The 17,844-nt window shown below is 38.8% G+C and overlaps 1 protein-coding gene across 2 annotated transcripts in view; it reads left to right on the forward strand.

Annotated features, from left to right (window-relative positions):
• Positions 1-17,844, forward strand: part of LOC149140557 (oxysterol-binding protein-related protein 1C-like) — a 64,348-nt gene that overhangs the window by 33,919 nt on the left and 12,585 nt on the right. For both annotated transcript variants that reach the window (XM_089447275.1, XM_089447274.1), the window contains 2 exons: positions 9,303-9,399; positions 13,030-13,481. In XM_089447275.1, coding sequence (XP_089303401.1) covers positions 9,303-9,399; positions 13,030-13,481 — 549 coding nt within the window. The remainder of the gene's footprint in view (positions 1-9,302; positions 9,400-13,029; positions 13,482-17,844) is intronic.

The following is a 17,844-nucleotide window of genomic DNA, read 5'->3' on the forward strand; positions in this document are numbered from 1 at the left end:
ATGCATGGGATGTAATATTGACTTGAGAAAAGTTGATTGGGTCTCCAAGATGGAGATGATGATGAAGTATTTCATCTTTTGAAAAAGAGTCCTAGAGGTCTTTTTCTACATGCTTGACTTGAAGAGTCATTTGTTTTAAAGGCATGTTTTGTGGGCTTGTTATCTAGTCCATCATTTGTATGCAGATGTAAGACATGGAGGTGTTCACAAGATGTGAAAATCTGTTTCTTTTGTTGAAGCAGGAGTTTAGGCCATCTAGTTGTTGTTAATAGTTGTCGTTGACAGCTTGCCAAATAGGTACAAATGAAAATTTTGTGAAGCAGATGTAACTTCACATTGGTTTGAGCCACCTTGGATCAATGATCAAGGCAGAGAAATTCAAACTACCTTCTATGACCATCTCAGCAGGAGTTCTGCATGAAGTTAAGGAAGAGGACAGTTCTTCCCAGGAGGACCAGCACATCCAGGAAGGAGAGTGGTCAAAGGCTTTGGTTCAGAGGCACTATGCAAGGCAAGTGTATGGAGGCTGAAAGAAGAGGGTGATGTTAATCTCATTTACTGTTCACATCAGTATGTCAGTCTTTTGGAGACCAAAAGCTCTTTTAGTGGGAAGGTGTGATCCAAAATGGATCTTGAATAGAATTCTAAGTCTAAAGTGTTCCTCACAGAGGAAAATGAAAGTCCAAGGATGCTCTTGGAAATAGTCCCATTGCGTAGATCTTTTCATTCTGAATCTATTGCAATTTGAATGGGCTAAAATGGACTTCGGATGAAGAAGTTATTGCAAAAAGAAGTTTGCCATTGTCCTTTAAAAAGGAGGCAAATTCTTATATAAATGGGACTTAAAGGGAAAATGTGTTTTTAAACATAAAAACCCTTAGAAGCCATCGCATCGCATTCCTTTATCTCATCGCAATAAACTCTAGTGTGATGATGATAAAAGTCAAGAGAGTGATCCTGAATATGTATGAGGTCAATCACTCACTAATATTAAGCCTAGATTCCCTATAGGCTATAGCAAGTTTAGTTTTGAGTATGAATCAAGATAGGGGGTTACAAGCCAACCTGCTAATTTTTGGTATGTTCTATGCTTAAGAGCAATTTACTTCAATTTTCTTGTTAGCCCAATATCAATATCCAGTTTAGCAATCACATCAGCGTGATAATAAAATGCAGATAGAACATGAACATAAATAGTAGCAGACAAGCCCAGACAAGAGGACACAAGATGTGGCACCAGCTAGGGACAAACCCCAATGTGGGGAAACCCTTGATCAATTCTTCTTATATTATTCAATAGTTCAGAAGAGAGAGAGATAATACAAATATACAAAACTGATATTTTATGACAACAACAATAAAGCCTCGACCAGAGAAGTCAATGTTGTTCAAACATGACAAAATCTTCCTCTAAACAGCTTGGTCAAGCCCAATGAGCTTCAGCCTCCAACAATTAGCTCAATCAGCCCAAATGTTGCTCATAATACTGATATCATTCTGCTAATGATGTCTGTTCTAGTTAGGGCACTTGTTGCAGACCTGAATTCTTATGACAGTCTTTACACAATCCCTAAGAGTGTTGTGGCATACCCTTTAGGAGTTCATCAATCCATTAGCCCTCCTCAAAACATTGTTGCAACATGTTAGCACTGTGGTTTGCTGCATCGCTGGTTAGGGCATGTCAAGTAGCCTTAGTTCAACACAGCAGGAGACAAGTCCTTTTTGTACTGCAATTCACCTTGGAGAGCTTTCTCTCATGCCATGTTTCCCTTTGAAGGTGTTGTCCACCCTTGACAGTCCTTAACACAACCTCAGCTGTGTGCTATGGCCTGCGACCTAGCACAACAACTAGCTGTAGCTTTCGGCCTTCCCAAATGATACCCAAACAGTCCCAAACAATAGCATTGCCTTCCTCAAGCTGACAACACTTGCCTGCACTCAAACCTATACATACACAACCCTGAATTTCTCCTCCCAGTGGTTGCGGCTTCCCTGTCTAACATATACACCTAAACCAGTCTTTGGTTTATGCACATGAACAACCTTATTCAATGCTGTCAACACCCACATTGTCTAGACTCCTTCACGCTATGATAAGGCCCCTTATGCTGCGGATTAAGTCCTCCTTTTGGTGCGGATAGGGCTCCTCTTGAATGCGGATAAGGGCTCCTCTTGACTGCGGATTAGGGCCTCCTCTAGCTGTGGATTAGGGCCTTCCTTTAGCTACAGATAAGGGCCTCTCTTGATTGCGGCTAGGTCTCCTCGCTGATTGTGGCTAGATCTCCTTTCTTGAAAGTGACTAGGTCTCCTTAGATCTCTCTTTCCACCATGTCTTCCTTGTGAGAAGACATACCCAAACAAATGGAGAGAGAGATCATGAGATAATGTGCTCCTCAAATGACTTGACGTCTACTCTATTTAAATGCAACGTTGAGGTTGAGCTGGGGATAAAAGTGCTTGTTTAGCTTGCTGGCTGACCTTGACAAATTGTCAATAATATGAATAAGTCATATCTCCATAAATACATGTTGTAATTTGATGATCTTTAGATCAATTCTATACCTCTTGAAGAGAGGAATCCAAGAAAAATATCAGCTACCATAAATAAGGTGACCCACATGGAGGTTGGCCCTAGTTGCCAATTTTAACACTCCCTCTCAACTAGGGAGAACACCATTTGCTAATCAATCTGCCAGTCGGTACTATCTTTGTCATTAATGCATTGCTCTTGCTCTGCTCTGCTGAACTATGAAGAAGAAGAAGTGATCGAGAATGTATCATACCATTCTTTACTGACCTGAAGTCAGTCCCAAATAAAGAGAGTGTCTCATACTACTCTTACTGACCCGATGTCAGTCCTAGAGAAAAGAGAGTGTCTCATTGCCACTCTTACTGACTCGAAGTCAGTTCCAATTGATCCCAGATCAATATAGGTCATCCTAGCATAGGGAGTACGGTAGTACACTATGTGTCCATCGGTAATACTATGGTCCCTATCCTCATTTCCCTACTCATTGGCCAGATGAGAGGTACTTCCCATGAGTCCCAGACTGCATGGGTAGGATGTCTCAGCAGGAGAAGGATGAACCACTCATCTTGCCTACATGTCGCCATGGGGTATCACAGGGGAAGGCTGAACTACTCACCCTGTACACAACAAATCACTAGGGGAAGGCTGGACCACTCACCCTATGATTGTGTCTCAGTAGGAGAAGGGTGAACCACTCATCCTGCCTACACATCAAACCCCACTAGGGGAAGCTCATTGCTCCAAGAAGTACCCCAAGCCCCCCCGGAGCTCCCAGAGCTCAATATCCATATCATACAGGACCCTTAGGAGAGGGTCTCTCCACGACTCCTAGTCATTCTCGGAAAGTCAAGAATTTGACCTTTCCTAGGGGCTTCGTCAGAATATCGGCGACCTGCTCATCAGTCCCAATGTGTTGGAACCTTATTGCTCCTCGTTGTACCATATCCCGAATAAAGTGGTACTTGATGTCTATGTGCTTGGAGTGATCATGAAATACAAGATTCTCTGATAATCGGATCCCACTCTGGTTGTCACAGAGGATCACGGTGGTGTCTAGCACATGTTCAAACAGCTCACTGAAGAGCTTCCTCAACTAGACAGCTTCACAAGAGGCCATACTCGCAGCTATGTATTCGGCCTCAGTGGTGCTCAAAGCAACCAACTTCTACGTCCTGCTCATCCAGGATATCGAAGTAGAATCCAAAGAGAAACAACACCCAAAAGTACTCTTGCGATCCACCATATTGCCTACATAATCAACATCAGAATAACCATGCAGCCTCACATCTTCGGCAGTGTATCTCAATCCTTGAGTGATTGTGCCCCAAAGATATCTCAAAAGATTCTTGGCACCAATTCAATGTGAGCGATGAGGCTCAACCATATATTGGCTCAATGTGTTAACTGCAAAACATATATCCAGATAGGAGTTCACCAAGAACATTAGTGCTCCTATGAGTTGACGATACTCAAAATCATTTCCCAATTTGGGTCCGACAACACTACCGCATAACTTCTTGAAGTTAAGCTCCATCGGGGTAGTCACAGGCTTGCAATCCACCATCCCAAATCTTTCCAATATCTTCACAACATATTTTCCTTGAGATAGGAAAATTTCTCCCGGCTTTTGCCAGACCTCCAACCCTAGGAAGTAGTGCATCAGTCCTAGGTCCTTCATCTCAAATTCGGAATCCAACTCCCTCTTACGTTTGTGAATGAGAGGGTCTACACTTGTCAGAAAGAGGTCATCCATATAAAGTACCAGTATGAGAGGTTTATCATCCTCAACCTTAAAGTAAAGGTTTGGATTGACTTCACTCCTAGTGAATCTCAGCTTCATTAGATAGCTATCAATCCTCTCATACCAAGCCTAGGGTGCTTGCTTCAATCCATAAAGAGTTTTCTTCAACCTGCATATATGAGATTCCTGGTCATGAACCTCAAACTCAATGGGTTGTTCCACATTTGTGGTCTTGCTATTGCTTGAGGGGAATGGTCCCCTTGTAAGTTTTCCCTCGGTACATCTCGAACATATATCTTTGTGCTCTTCTTTGAACTCGGGCATCCTTGTCACCATTTGTCTCATATCGGGTAGGGCCTTGTAATGAAGATGAGCAAACCTTCGGTGCCATAGTTCAGATTGTAGAGATGTGTCACAAGACATGGCTCCCAATGGACTTCCTGCAACTTGATACAAAGTGCCAGCCTTGAACCCAAGAGTAAAAGCATCTTTAAAATTTCTTTTCCAAACACATACGTTTCCATCGATGAATGCCACCTTGTAACCTTTGTCTTCCATTGCCGAAATGCACACCAGGTTCTTCTTGAGATTAGGTACATATAGAACCTCTTGTAAATGAATCATGTTACCCTGATTCAATTGAACGGTAACATTCCCTACACCCTTTACGGGATAGGTGGCATTGTCTCCAAGATAATCTCCAAGTTTGTTACCTTCTTTTGCTACGACTAGGGCTCCTCTTGACTGTGGCTTAGGGTTCCTCTTGACTGTGGATAAGGGCTCCTCTTGACTGCGGATTAGGGCCTCCTCTAGCTGCGGATTAGGGCCTACCTTTAGCTGCGGATAAGGGTCTTCCTTGATTGCGGCTAGGTCTCCTCCCTAATTGCGACTAGATCTCCTTTCTTGACAACGGCTAGGTCTCCTTAGATCTCTCTTTCCACCACACCCTCCTTATGAGAAGACATACCCAAACAAATGGAGGGAGAGATCATGAGATAATGTGCTCCTCAAATGACTTGAGGTCTCCTCTATTTAAATGAAACGTTGAGGTTGAGCTGGGGGTAAAAGTGCTTGTTTAGCTTGCTGGCCGACCTTGACAAATTGTCAATAATATGAATAAATTCATATCTCCATAAATACATGTTGGAATCAGATGATCTTTAGATCAATCCTACACCTCTCGAAGAGAGGAATCCAAGAAAAATATCAGCTGCCATAAATAAGGTGACGCTGGAGTTTGACCCTAGTTGCCAATTTTAACACAACCCCATAGCTCACAATAATAAAAATATGCCACAAAGCCCACACGTGTGGGTCAAAATACTCCATTAGAATGATGTCATGCCCTTTTTGGGTAATAAATGTTGTGAAACTTCATAAATGGGCTAGGAAGATGTCCCATCATCAAAATCAACTTCATCCTTGAGGGGAAGCCCTTAAGAAGTGCCTCAAAATGCCTCCATGTCTTAAAACCATGCATTGGGTGCTTCGTGTCACCTTCCCATGGGCTAGAAGTGTAATGTGGCATCATCTCTCTCCAGCGTTGGGGCTCTAAGTGGTAGTACAAGCCCCCCCATTGTCATCCTTGGGTTGACCATCATCATTTAGAGTCTGAAACAAGTCATGCCCATCAAAGAGTGTAAGGCCAACTTGAGGACATGCTGGGTCTACTGGGTACATCATCAAGAATCTCCAACACCAAGCAAGAGGAGCTCAACGTTTCAACATTTGGGGGTGCTCTGAGGTGTTAATCATATGCTGGAGTTATCTAAGTGCCCTATGCTTTGCTCTGGAGGGGCAATGTTGCATCTTCAAGGTCATCACTACTCTTTGGAAATGTAGAATGACTTGGGCATGCTATGTCCTGGAGGCATGAAATGTGCACTCAAGGCCTCTGCTGTTTGTGTGAAGGACCGCCTAGCAAAACCATCTCAAAATCAAGTGAAACTTACCAATCATTAGGGACAATGACCATAGATTCATCATAATGGACCATACTTAATTGTTAAGGGCATAATAATACTTCAATATAGGATCATTGTCAAATATGTAACAAGGCTAAGTCTCGTAAAGGTGTTCCTTACCTATGTTAGGGATGGCTAGATGGTCACCCTATTAGGTGCTTCCAGCCCCTAAGGGGAGGTGACATGTCCAAGGTCAACCCTTCAATTCTTAGGTGTTCGTGATAATGGTGGCAATGGAAGGGAAATGCTTCATGGCAAAGTGCCATAATTATGGGACTAGCTGAAGGAGGACCATTATCCTGAGTGTATAGATATATGAAGGGAGCAATCGTGGAGGCATGAGTTATCCCTTTCCTCGGCATGCTTTTTTCACCCATTTGGTGTGCTTTATACTTCTTTTTGATAATGCTTTGATAGGGAGCATAACTTAGGTGTCCAAGCTTGCTTTTAATGATGTAGCATTATTTACCCCTTAATGATGAGTCAACTTCTCACTCATCAGTGTTGGGACATGCAAGGGTTCCTTTATTATGTGATGGAGCATTTAGTGCTTAGGAATCAGGTGATGGCTAATGTGAGGGGGGGGGGGGTAGAGCTCATGCTAGGATTTTTCCCACGTGCTAATTAATGTCCGGTCCATATTTTGCATTTTACATTTTCTTTTTGTTTCATTGTGACCATCTTATTCTTTGACCTTTCTCTTAGTTGTATCAATCTCCATGGCAAAGTTTTCAGCCCAGAGTCATGGATGAGGATGGGAAGGTGCCAATTTCAATGAACCAATGACAACAAACCCAAAGGATGGACATGAAATTAGGGGAATGGTGAAAAGTGGCAAGTATGGAACGTTATGGACATGCTACTTAATCGAAGTTTTCCAAGTAATGCCCCTCCTATAACACTAAGGCCTTAGAGGGGGTCCCATTGGACTAGGCTAAACCCCCCCGGTAATGTGAGAGAACAATTTTTATAGTCAAGATTGGTCAATCATCCAGATTGCCCCTTAATCAATCTTATAATTCCCAAAACATTAAGTAAAAGCACATGACGTTAAAATGATTAAAGTACTTGTCGAATGGTGACTCACCTTCCTTCAAGAGGAATGTCAGAGAGTGAGAGGTGTCTAATAGGTGCAAATGGCGGAGGAATATAACATATCATCATATATTGAGCAATGTAGGGTTGTTGGCTGGCTGGCTATCCAAAGTAGGAGAAATTTTTTCTCCTATCGGGTTACCCACTATTATGTGGGTAAAAGGGACAAAGCTTTGTAAGGGGGAGGGCATGCTATTATGCAATTAGACTTTATGTACATGAGCTACCTTGTTTGTAAACTCTTAACTTTGTCATAATGTTCCAGCCTTATGTCTTTACAATAATATATTTATAATTTCAATAATTCTGAAAGGCTACTTTTATGTAATAAGGGCATAATTACTCTTATTTGTAATTTGGGCATTATGTTAGTGTTTCTCCCCTTTTTGAATAAACTAAGGTTTTCTCCCTCTCTTATGGAACTTCTATTTTAACAATCCAATCAACAAAGTTTTCATTGGATAGATCTTCTTCCATATATTCGGAGATTGAGGGTGCAATCCACTTGGGTTTGCAACATAGCTATCAAAGTCGACCAAACCAATCTAGAATTTTTTAATTTTTGCTTTTTTTGGTTGAAATTGGCCAATCAGCTATTTTTACCACTTTTGTCTTCGATGACCAGTGATGTAGTGATTCAACTGGTTTTGTACCAGTTTTATTGAAACCATACCAACTCAACCTTGCCCTCCCAAAAATGAAAAGAAAAACTAAAAATACACAAAAAATCCATACCCTAAATTTTATTTCTCATCTATTTATTAATGCCCCCCTCTTTTTGCCTCACACCCTTCTAGAGCTTCATTGTTGTATTTTCATTTGTATGTGTATTGCACTTGGTGTCATTGTACTATATTCACTTTTTCATGCAACGTACATGAGAAAACTTTGCATGCTTGGTGTCTACTGGTTTGGATTTACATTGATGTACATGAACATGTCTTTCTTTATGAATACTTGGATACTTTATGTTTTTTAAGGTCAACTTATTCATTTCTAGTTCTGATTCTAATAATATTGGTTTGTAGGTGCCATCACCATTTTTTGTACTTTTGTCTCTTGTTTTTGACATTTTGAGCTTAAGAATTGCAATTGGTTTTGGAGTTGCAATAGTAGTGCCATTTTGGATATAAGCATAGTAAACAAGGTCATTAGCAATTCCTTTTCAATGCCTTAGGTGGTCATTGGTGTCCACCTTTTGCGATTAATAGCTCTTTTGATACCCTTGCGAAAATTGTGTCATGGTTTTAATTGGATCCTAGCATTTAGTGTAGTGAAACTACAAGTTTGAATTTACAAGAATTTCAAATAATGCCAAATTTCTAGCATAATTTTTAGACTAATCCTAAATTTTTCAACCCACTGACTTAATGCTTAGGTAAGATTTAGAATTTATACACTTGGTTGCTTGTTTTACATTGGACGTTAGTTGGTTTGGCATAGTACAAAACCTTGGCAAATTATCATGCAGGCATTCCTCATTAAAGTGTCGCTACAAAACCAATTGATTTGATATTCTATGCCATTGTTGGATACCTATAGCTATAGTCACATCTATGGATGGATGGGTGTTTATCATTAAGGATATTCTTTATCTTGTTGTCAACCCTCCCATGCAAAATCGATATCCATGGTCAAGAAGATATTTTTGGAATAGCTTTTGGCATAATGCGTTTTTCTTTCTATAATGACTTAAAGATTACTTGTGAGTGACAAAATTACAAGCTTGCACATGAACTTGATAAGTGAGAATGTAGGATTTGTGTTGGTGTGTACAAAAAAGGCTAATATTAAAGTTAAATGTACAAGAATGATAATTTATGTAATGATATTCTCATGGTTTTTAGGGTAGTCTAGAAATTGTATTAGTTAATGCTCACTCTGCATCTATCTATACTAATCTTATGCTTCAAAATTTTGGGTTTTAGTGTGCATTTTATTGATGATATGTTCTCACATTTTGATTTTGCAGGCTGAAAAAGTGGATCTAGAGACTACTGTTGTTGATGAAAGTCAATTTCATTCAAAGGAGAGAGATGTAGGTGAATGCGAGCATGGAAAATATAGTGGTGGGTTCATATGTATATCATGCCAAATAAATATCTTGACATAAATATGATAAAGATTTATTGTGTTATTATTATTTTTATTTAAATTAGAGAAGTGTTTTTCCCTTTGTCTTTAGCTATTTATCTATAATGTATGTTGATTTGGTTTAATGATTCATCTCTTTAGTCATAATGGGACCAAACTCCCAAGCAAGTGGGTGCCACTTCTTCCAAGAGCAAGTACTAAGATCCCACAAATATCTCATGAAGAAGATGCCCTTCAAGCTCGACTTGCATGCTTAGAAGCGAGGCAACTCTACAACATAGTTTCCTATGCTCCATATAGCACAAAATTGGCCAACAAGCTAGATCCCAAAGTGCCTGACTACCCTCCCAATGTAATGATATTAGACTTGCAACAACTTTCCAAGCTGACCAAATGCTCCTAAAGATAATCGAACTAGTCACGTGTAATAAATGGTGTGTAAAAATAATGTCACAGAACTCTACCCAAATGTTGTGTTGAAAGCATTTAATGGCAAATACAAACTTGTTAAGGTGCAAAACCTTAAGGCATCAAACCACCCACTAGGCCTCAAGAACACTGCCCTGAGCTACAGATAATCAAATCAAGGCCCCCCTCATCCTTGGGCATAGTGCATACATCCCAAGGAACCAAAGAATGATCCCACCATCTACCATTCTTGGACCATAAAAATGTCTTCATAGTCTCCTCAAGTTGACAAATTTAGCCTTTGCTAGGGAACCAACAAGAACATGATACACATGAGACTTAGAGAATGTGTCCAACCATCATCAACTTCTTTACAAATGGGAAATCTTTATGATGTGAAACTTGCAACTTGCTTTGAAATGTTGGAGGCACCAATCCCATCTGGCTACAAGTAACAAACCAACCCCAAAGGGGATTTCCATAAATCAAACAATGACTCCTTCGCACATATAAGACTAAGTGGAAGTGATCCACCCAAGGGGGAAATCTAAGACCAAGTGGAGCATTGATCACTCATATTGAAGCAATGAAAAAAGTGTGCAAGCATGCAAGAGCCCATTCAGCAAAAGCTTGATCACCCCTAAGAGAAAAATGGGAGTAACCATTTTGGAACCATTTGGGAGAAAAATATGCCTAATCTTTATCTACCCTATAATGTGAGTTTCCTCTTACAAATAACCACTGCTTCAGCAATCGACACATACAAATATAGAACAAGGGGAAACCCATGGTGTTTGCAAGAGCCAAACAACAACCCTAGTGATTGGAAGAGCCTGAGGACACCCCAAGCGATTAGACCTATGAAGAGAAATCCATAGGGACAAGGCATTGTTGATAGAAACAAAAGTCCCAGGGCATTGGTGAAAAGGGTGTTCACTATGGCCTCACAATGACATCCAAAATCGAAATAATTTAAGTTGTTTAAATTATGCCAAAATTTGGCTTCTTTCTTATCCATGTTGCAAGCAACCATATCTACAAATGCCTATGGAAATCACTATGGTTGATTGCAATTGACTTTCTATTGAAGCATTGATGTAAAATTACTTTTTAGGAGGAAGTTGGAACCCTTTGGTTTAGCACAGAGGATTTGAGGAGTTTTAAGCAAGAGCTAGATTTGCTTGTGAAATTCAAACCCTATGTTGTTCGATTAGATGTTGAGTCCCTTTTTCTTTGTGGCTAGGCTCATATTCTTTCCTTTTTGGATTTTTTGGGGTGGGATTTTCTTTGTACGCCTCTTGCTGGCATGATGTAATTTTATGATTCCATGATGTAATGAGTCATGTATATTCATTCAAAATGTCACTAGAATGGTATTTAGAGATTCTATTTCATTATATTTTTCATCATTGCACAATCTATTAATATAATATCTCTAAGTTGGAATTCTAAGCATATTCAAGATGGAGATGGTCGATTCCTTCACCATGTATTGATCTTCCTACTTCTCTTTGCTTATGACTTGATCTTATTTGATTCCACACTAGTGGGCCTACAAAGATAGATTGATGCCTTGTCCATCTTGTGGGATATTTGATAGTTGTTGGTCAACTTGGGTAAATAGATCAAGATCACCACATCCTACACCTACTTGGTATTCTAGTTTGTGGGGCCTCACTTCAACATGTTTCGAACTCTCCAACTCTACCTTATTAAAGGGTATGTCTCTTTTTCCCTCCAAAGAGATAGTGTTTTTAGAACCAATTTTAGTTCACCTAACCCAATTGGCACCTCATAGATACGATTATTAGGTCTACATATCTCTATGACTCAAAGAGATAGGGATTGAGTTTTTTGCACACCAATTTGACCAAGACAAAAAAGTCCAAACCTTGCTTCTAAGGTATGTCATTTGATGCAAGCATTCAGTCCCCCAGTCCATTGTTTATCTGAAGTGTGGAGTCCATCCTTTCCCCTTGAGGTCACCATTTGTTTGATCTCCTTCTTACATATAGTTTGGACGTTTGGGAACTTTTCCTTTGGGAGAGTGAGGTACCCCTACATGGAAGTTTTATCTAAAGGGCCATAGCCTTAACTTTTCCTATTGGGATTGTATGGGTTTCTCAACTTTTCTAGTTGGTGGCAACTTCCCTAAATCGTTGACATGTACCAAGATCCTTAGGTGTGTGCTGAACATATCCCACTATTAATGACAATGATTTTCACTTGATGTGCACATTCTTGTGTAACAAAAGATTGGTTGATGACACGGCTAATCTCTACAGTAATAATGTGAACTTTGCTCTATCATGGTGTCCATGTATGTATAGACTTCCTTCAATGAAAGTTTGTTGGTGCATTGTACATTTTTTGATGGAAGTCAACTATTGATTCTCTGAATTTAAGAACTCAACTTTAACCCACCAATCCTCACTCAGTTTGGGGATCAAAGCGCCTATTTCTTGAACAGATTGTGTTGAAATTGGTCACTCTTCACTAACCATAGACAACAATGCAAAGCATCTCAGCAATTTTCAAGCATTAGTGAATAATCAAAGTGGCAATCCAACAATAATAAGTCAAAGTGTATTGACTTGGCTTTGTATAATTACTTAGAAGTAGAGCACAATATTTCTTGCGGAGGTCACAAGAGAATACACATATTGTTATGTAAGAGAATCTTTTTATACCTAGACACAATTTACATGGGATGAGTTGACTTAATAATACCTTGTAATGCATCTCTACTTTTCTGCAAAATATTGGTGATAAAAGATACCTGTCGGCTATTCATTGTAATACATTGCTGTAGATGATGTCTTTATTATTCTTAATTTTCTAATTCTTCTCCCAACCATTCCTGTAGTGAAAGCATGAAGGGAGTGTATTTATTTCTTTATATACAGTGTTCCAGTTCAAATGACATTTTGATTTTCTCGGAAATAGCTTCCAACTAAATTTGTACCTGATGGGGAAAGACTTTATCATGGTTCACCTTGTTATTCTTATGATTTAGTCATTATTCAAAAAGAAATTCATAACACATGTACATTCATGGAGAATTTGTATTAAGGGATTCTAAAATGAAAAAATGAAAAAAAGCGAGAGCTGCTCTATTAATCTGTGGTTTTTACTTCATATGTGATTTGTATCTTAACTGGTTTTGCTTTTCTTATTTACAAAATTGTGTCTGGAAGGTAGTGCAACGGAATCTGAGGACGACAATGAAAGGCAAGATGGTGGAGAGGTAGAAACTGATGAAGATGATGATACATTTTTTGACACAAAGGATTCTTTGTCAGATTCTTTACGAAGCACCAGCTCTGGATACAGGCGAACATCAGCAGGATCTGATGATGAACTTCTTGACGATGAAGATTTGTCTGATGGTACAAGTGGGCTTGATGCAGACATGGAACATGTTGGCTTTGGCTATCCTTATGTGAAAAGGAGAAAGAGCTTGCCTGAACCACTGGAAAAGGAAAAAGGAGTCAGCCTTTGGTCAATGATTAAAGATAACATTGGAAAGGATCTTACCCGAGTTTGTCTCCCTGTCTACTTCAACGAGCCACTTTCTTCCTTGCAAAAATGCTTTGAGGATTTAGAGTATTCCTATCTTATTGATCGAGCATATGAATGGGGGAAAAAGGCAAGTCTTTCATTTAAAAACTTGTAATGTTTCACGTCATCATAAAAGAGAAAAGGAAAAAACATAGGATTCCTTTGGCATTTTCTTATGAAGATTCAATATAATGTTTATTTATCATATATAAATGCATTATTTCTCCAGGTAAATTACTGAAAATCGTAATTTATCTTTATGGTTTTGCCTTCAAGTCATATTCTTTTTCAACTTTCCTGTTTTGAATAACTCACATAGGCCCAAATAAATTGGTAATATTCCTAGCAACGGACAATCTTATCTTAATGGGAGTCCAAAATTTTCTAAATACAATTTATGCACAAGATGTATCGTACAAGACTTTAACTGATTATTATGTCAGTGCTTCTTGCAGTACTAGACATTGTTATGTAAATATAAACTCCCAAAAGTAGTATTGCAATATGTTTAAATATGATTCGTGTATAGGATATATGCCTGCCATTTGCATCTGAGAACTAGTTAATTCCATGGTTATCAGGTCTGAAAGTTAAAGAAGTGATGATTGAAAAAGTTTGGGAATATTAGGCATAGAGAACACGCTGAAACATGGGTGTGAAGAGACTTATTGCTGAGTTAGAAAAGTCACGACGAGAGATACAATATGGAATCAAAGTAACCGTCCTTGATATTGAATCTGTTAGAGTAAAGGCTTTTACTAAAAATATATATCATACGGGAAACAATGCCGGGATTGGCACTTACTGAAAATCTGGTATAAAAGAAGCATAACAGTCCTTTGATGTCCTTTCTGTTCTCATTATTCAGACAACATTTTAATGCAAGGATTATGCAGCAACAAATATTTGCTGCAGTTATATGGTTGCTGCAGTTGGAATTTAATTTTTTTGTCATTGACCAAAAACTTTGTCAGCATTATAATCACTGGTTCAGTGAATTGGTACATTTGCAATGAAAAATATCCCAATGCTATAATCACAGATTGTGTTTTGGTATATTTCCAACACTCCATCATAACTCTCCATTATCTTTTTTTGACCTTTCATCCATAACAGAATTATTTTTGCAATCTTTCCAACACTCCTTGAAGATGCAATCTTTGTGTTCCTTGCTCTGGGATACCATCATCAACTATTTTTACTATTGACCCAATGCCTATATAGGTACATGCTACCCCTGAAACAAATTTAATGGGTTCTTCCACAAGCTGGACCAAAAGAATGAAATGAAATGAAGTTAAGACGACCAAAATAGGTCAAACGGATTATAAAGTACAACATATCAAAATGATAAAAGGGGGAGTGCAAACGTTATCTCTTAAAAATTAAATTAGAAAATCTATAGCTAAGGGAACAAAAACAGGAAAAGCTATATATCAAATAGAGTCAGGCATAGGTACAAACACAGAAATAAGATAGGTTGTAATAGAGGAATATCAGTTACTCTGGTCATCAGATACTATGATCATTAGATCCAGGAATGGAAATATCCACCTTGAGAGACTGCATGATAATATCTGCTGGAGAGTCTTATAATCTGATGGGCATATGGGGAATGATCCATGGTGGCCTTTATTCATAAGGGTGGAGAGTAGAAAGTGGAGCTGAACTAGAATCCAGGGTAGAACGCCTCCTGGCATCCAAAGTCAAAGGACTCTGATAGTAGGGAAGATGCTTGTGATCAATCATGAGTCGACGTACCACAATGTTGTTAGTGTTGAAAAGTTCTAGGCCTCCTCTGAGTCCCTGGCCTATTGCATCGTGGATGCAAGGTGGAGCATGTTGTAGAACAATGCATAGTGGACCTATGATTGTCAACCTCAACAGAAGTCTCCAAGTGGTTAGACCTCTTAGTGATTGTGTACTCTTGGAAGGAGGTAATATGAATGTCTTCCATGGTGGGATGTTGAAGTATGCGGTGTTTAAAGGTGATTGCCTCCTTGATTAAATAGAGGCAAGCACCTCTAATCAAGGTCTTTAAAGAAGATGAAGAGTGAACCCCCTAAATCCCTAAAGAAGCATTGGTATTTAATACAATAGGAAAGTGGAAGAGGAATTGTTTCTGTCTCCACCACATGTAAGGAGTATAACTTGCAAATTGGTTCCTCTCTAGGAAGATTATGATCTACCTCCACCTCAACTTGTGTGAAGACACTCAAAACTACCTGAGAGGAATGTGAATATTGTGTATCAAAGCGTGTTGAAGATAGCTCTATTTGAACAATGATGCCCTCAGGCATCTTTAGGACATGTTCAAAATAGAAAACCTGTTAATTTTAGATAACAATGGTATGTTCTATGCTTGCATCAATTACTTTAATGTCCTTTTATTAGCCTAATGATAATTTCCACTTAATTTCCAATAACAATCACATAAACCATTAATTCACATTGACAGTAACTGTAGATAGAACATAAACAATAAACTGCAGAAGAAAAGCCAAGACAAGAGAACCCAAAAATTTGGCTCAAGCCAGGGAAAAACCCCGAGATGGGGTAAACCCTTAATCAATCCTTCTTATTATCAAATATCAAATGTTCAGCAGAGAGAGAATATCTAATAGAGTACAATGATGAAAGCCAAAGTCAATTTGACTTGACTTTCCAATTAGATGATCCATTACAATTGCCCTTAGTCAAATAGATGGCCCAATCAAAATCTGAAATTCTGCTCTCAGTCAACAGCAGTCAAACAGCCCTAACCAGAAAGTCAATAGTGGTCAGCGCAACAGTAAAAGAGTCCTCCTTGAGCTCGGTCAAGGTCAAAGCAATTTGGCCTTCCTTGGAAGTCAACCAGCAACAAAAATAATAAGAAAAGGAGCAGCCAAACTCGGTCAACCAGAAAACTGTGTTCAAATCAGTGTTGAAAATATCGGTATTGGCAAAATATCGGCGAGGGTCCAGAAAATATCTTATCAGCAATATCGGTGAAAATATCGGCAAGCATAAAAAATGCATAATATATTCATTTTTTTCCGATTTCTAAACATATAAAGCAATAACAACATGAACTAAACACATTGACACATAAATATGAAGAAGGCATTGATATATATGATGTCAAATAGAAATGATACATCAAACTTCAAAGGCGATACCAAATCCTGCTGATCCCTGATAATTGTCCAATCAAGGACTCAAACAAAATAACATCACATATCCTGCTGATCCTTGATAATTGTCCAATCAAGGACTCAAACGAAATAACATCACATATATAAAACTTTAAAAGTATTTCATCATCATGAGTTATAAATTTATATGTAGCAAAAGTTGCAAAAAAAATAAAACTAGCAGCTATCTATCTGAGACCATTGGCCTCTCCCTAGCAGCTTTCTTTCTGTCTTGTTCAGCAATTGCTTCAAGAGCTTTTTGTATAACCTCTGCACTAGAAACCATACAAGGCATTACATCTGCATCATGTGCAGAGAGTCTAGCCAGATGGTATTTCAATTGTGTAACCCCTCCTGACATTTTGGTCCCACACAATTTGCATGATATATATGCCTGATTTGCCCCACCAAAAGCCTCCCCATACTCCCAAAATGGGTCCAAGGCTTCTGGCATATTTGACATTTGTAGTGAACTAATTCAAACCTAGGGTACAGAAAAACAAAAAATTGGCATTAAACCCCCCAACACAAAAGATAATAAGTAATAACCACCTCATTTAAAAAAAATTACTACATTATTTGCATTTTGCAATGTGAATGAAAAATGGCAATAAGAGGGTGCATAAGAAAGTTGAAAAAATTGAAGCTTGCTGTCCAAATATGGAGAAAACCCTTGCATTGGCTCATGGGCATGAAAATCATAGCAAATGGAAAAAAACAAAGAAACAAAATGTTGGTAGGCAAAGAGGCAAGCAAGCATAACCCTAAATCTATGAAAAAATCATTAACATAGGGGTTTTTAAGAACACACCTTTTAATGGAAGAAATGAAGTTTGTCTCACTATTCTTCAATCTTTGATCCACAAAAAAATCTTAGTTGGTGGTGATAATCGTTGTTTGATCCTCAAACCCTCCTTGACAACCACCACAAAACTCTTCCCTTTCCTTCTCCAACACCCAGAAACAAAAATGAAGAAAAAAATGATTTTTCCTTTTTCTAACCGCGGCAAAACACGCTCGACGATATTTTATATCGTCTCGCGATATTTTGCCGAGATATCGCCGATATCTCGGAAATATCGCGATATTTTCTCGGCGATATTTCGGCTCGCTGAAAATATCGCGATATTTCTGATATTCGGCGATATATTGTTGATATTATCTTCACTGGTTCAAATTAGTCAACATAGGCCTGCGGTCAACACAAGTCAACCTGCCCATAATGCTTCATAATCTGTGCCAATAAATGTGGCCCGCTGAAATGGAGACAATCCCTCC

Source organism: Pinus tabuliformis, chromosome X (genome assembly GCF_031772625.1).
Source record: "Pinus tabuliformis cultivar Carrire ecotype Pingquan chromosome X, CPIR1, whole genome shotgun sequence".
NCBI lineage: Eukaryota > Viridiplantae > Streptophyta > Pinopsida > Pinales > Pinaceae > Pinus > Pinus tabuliformis.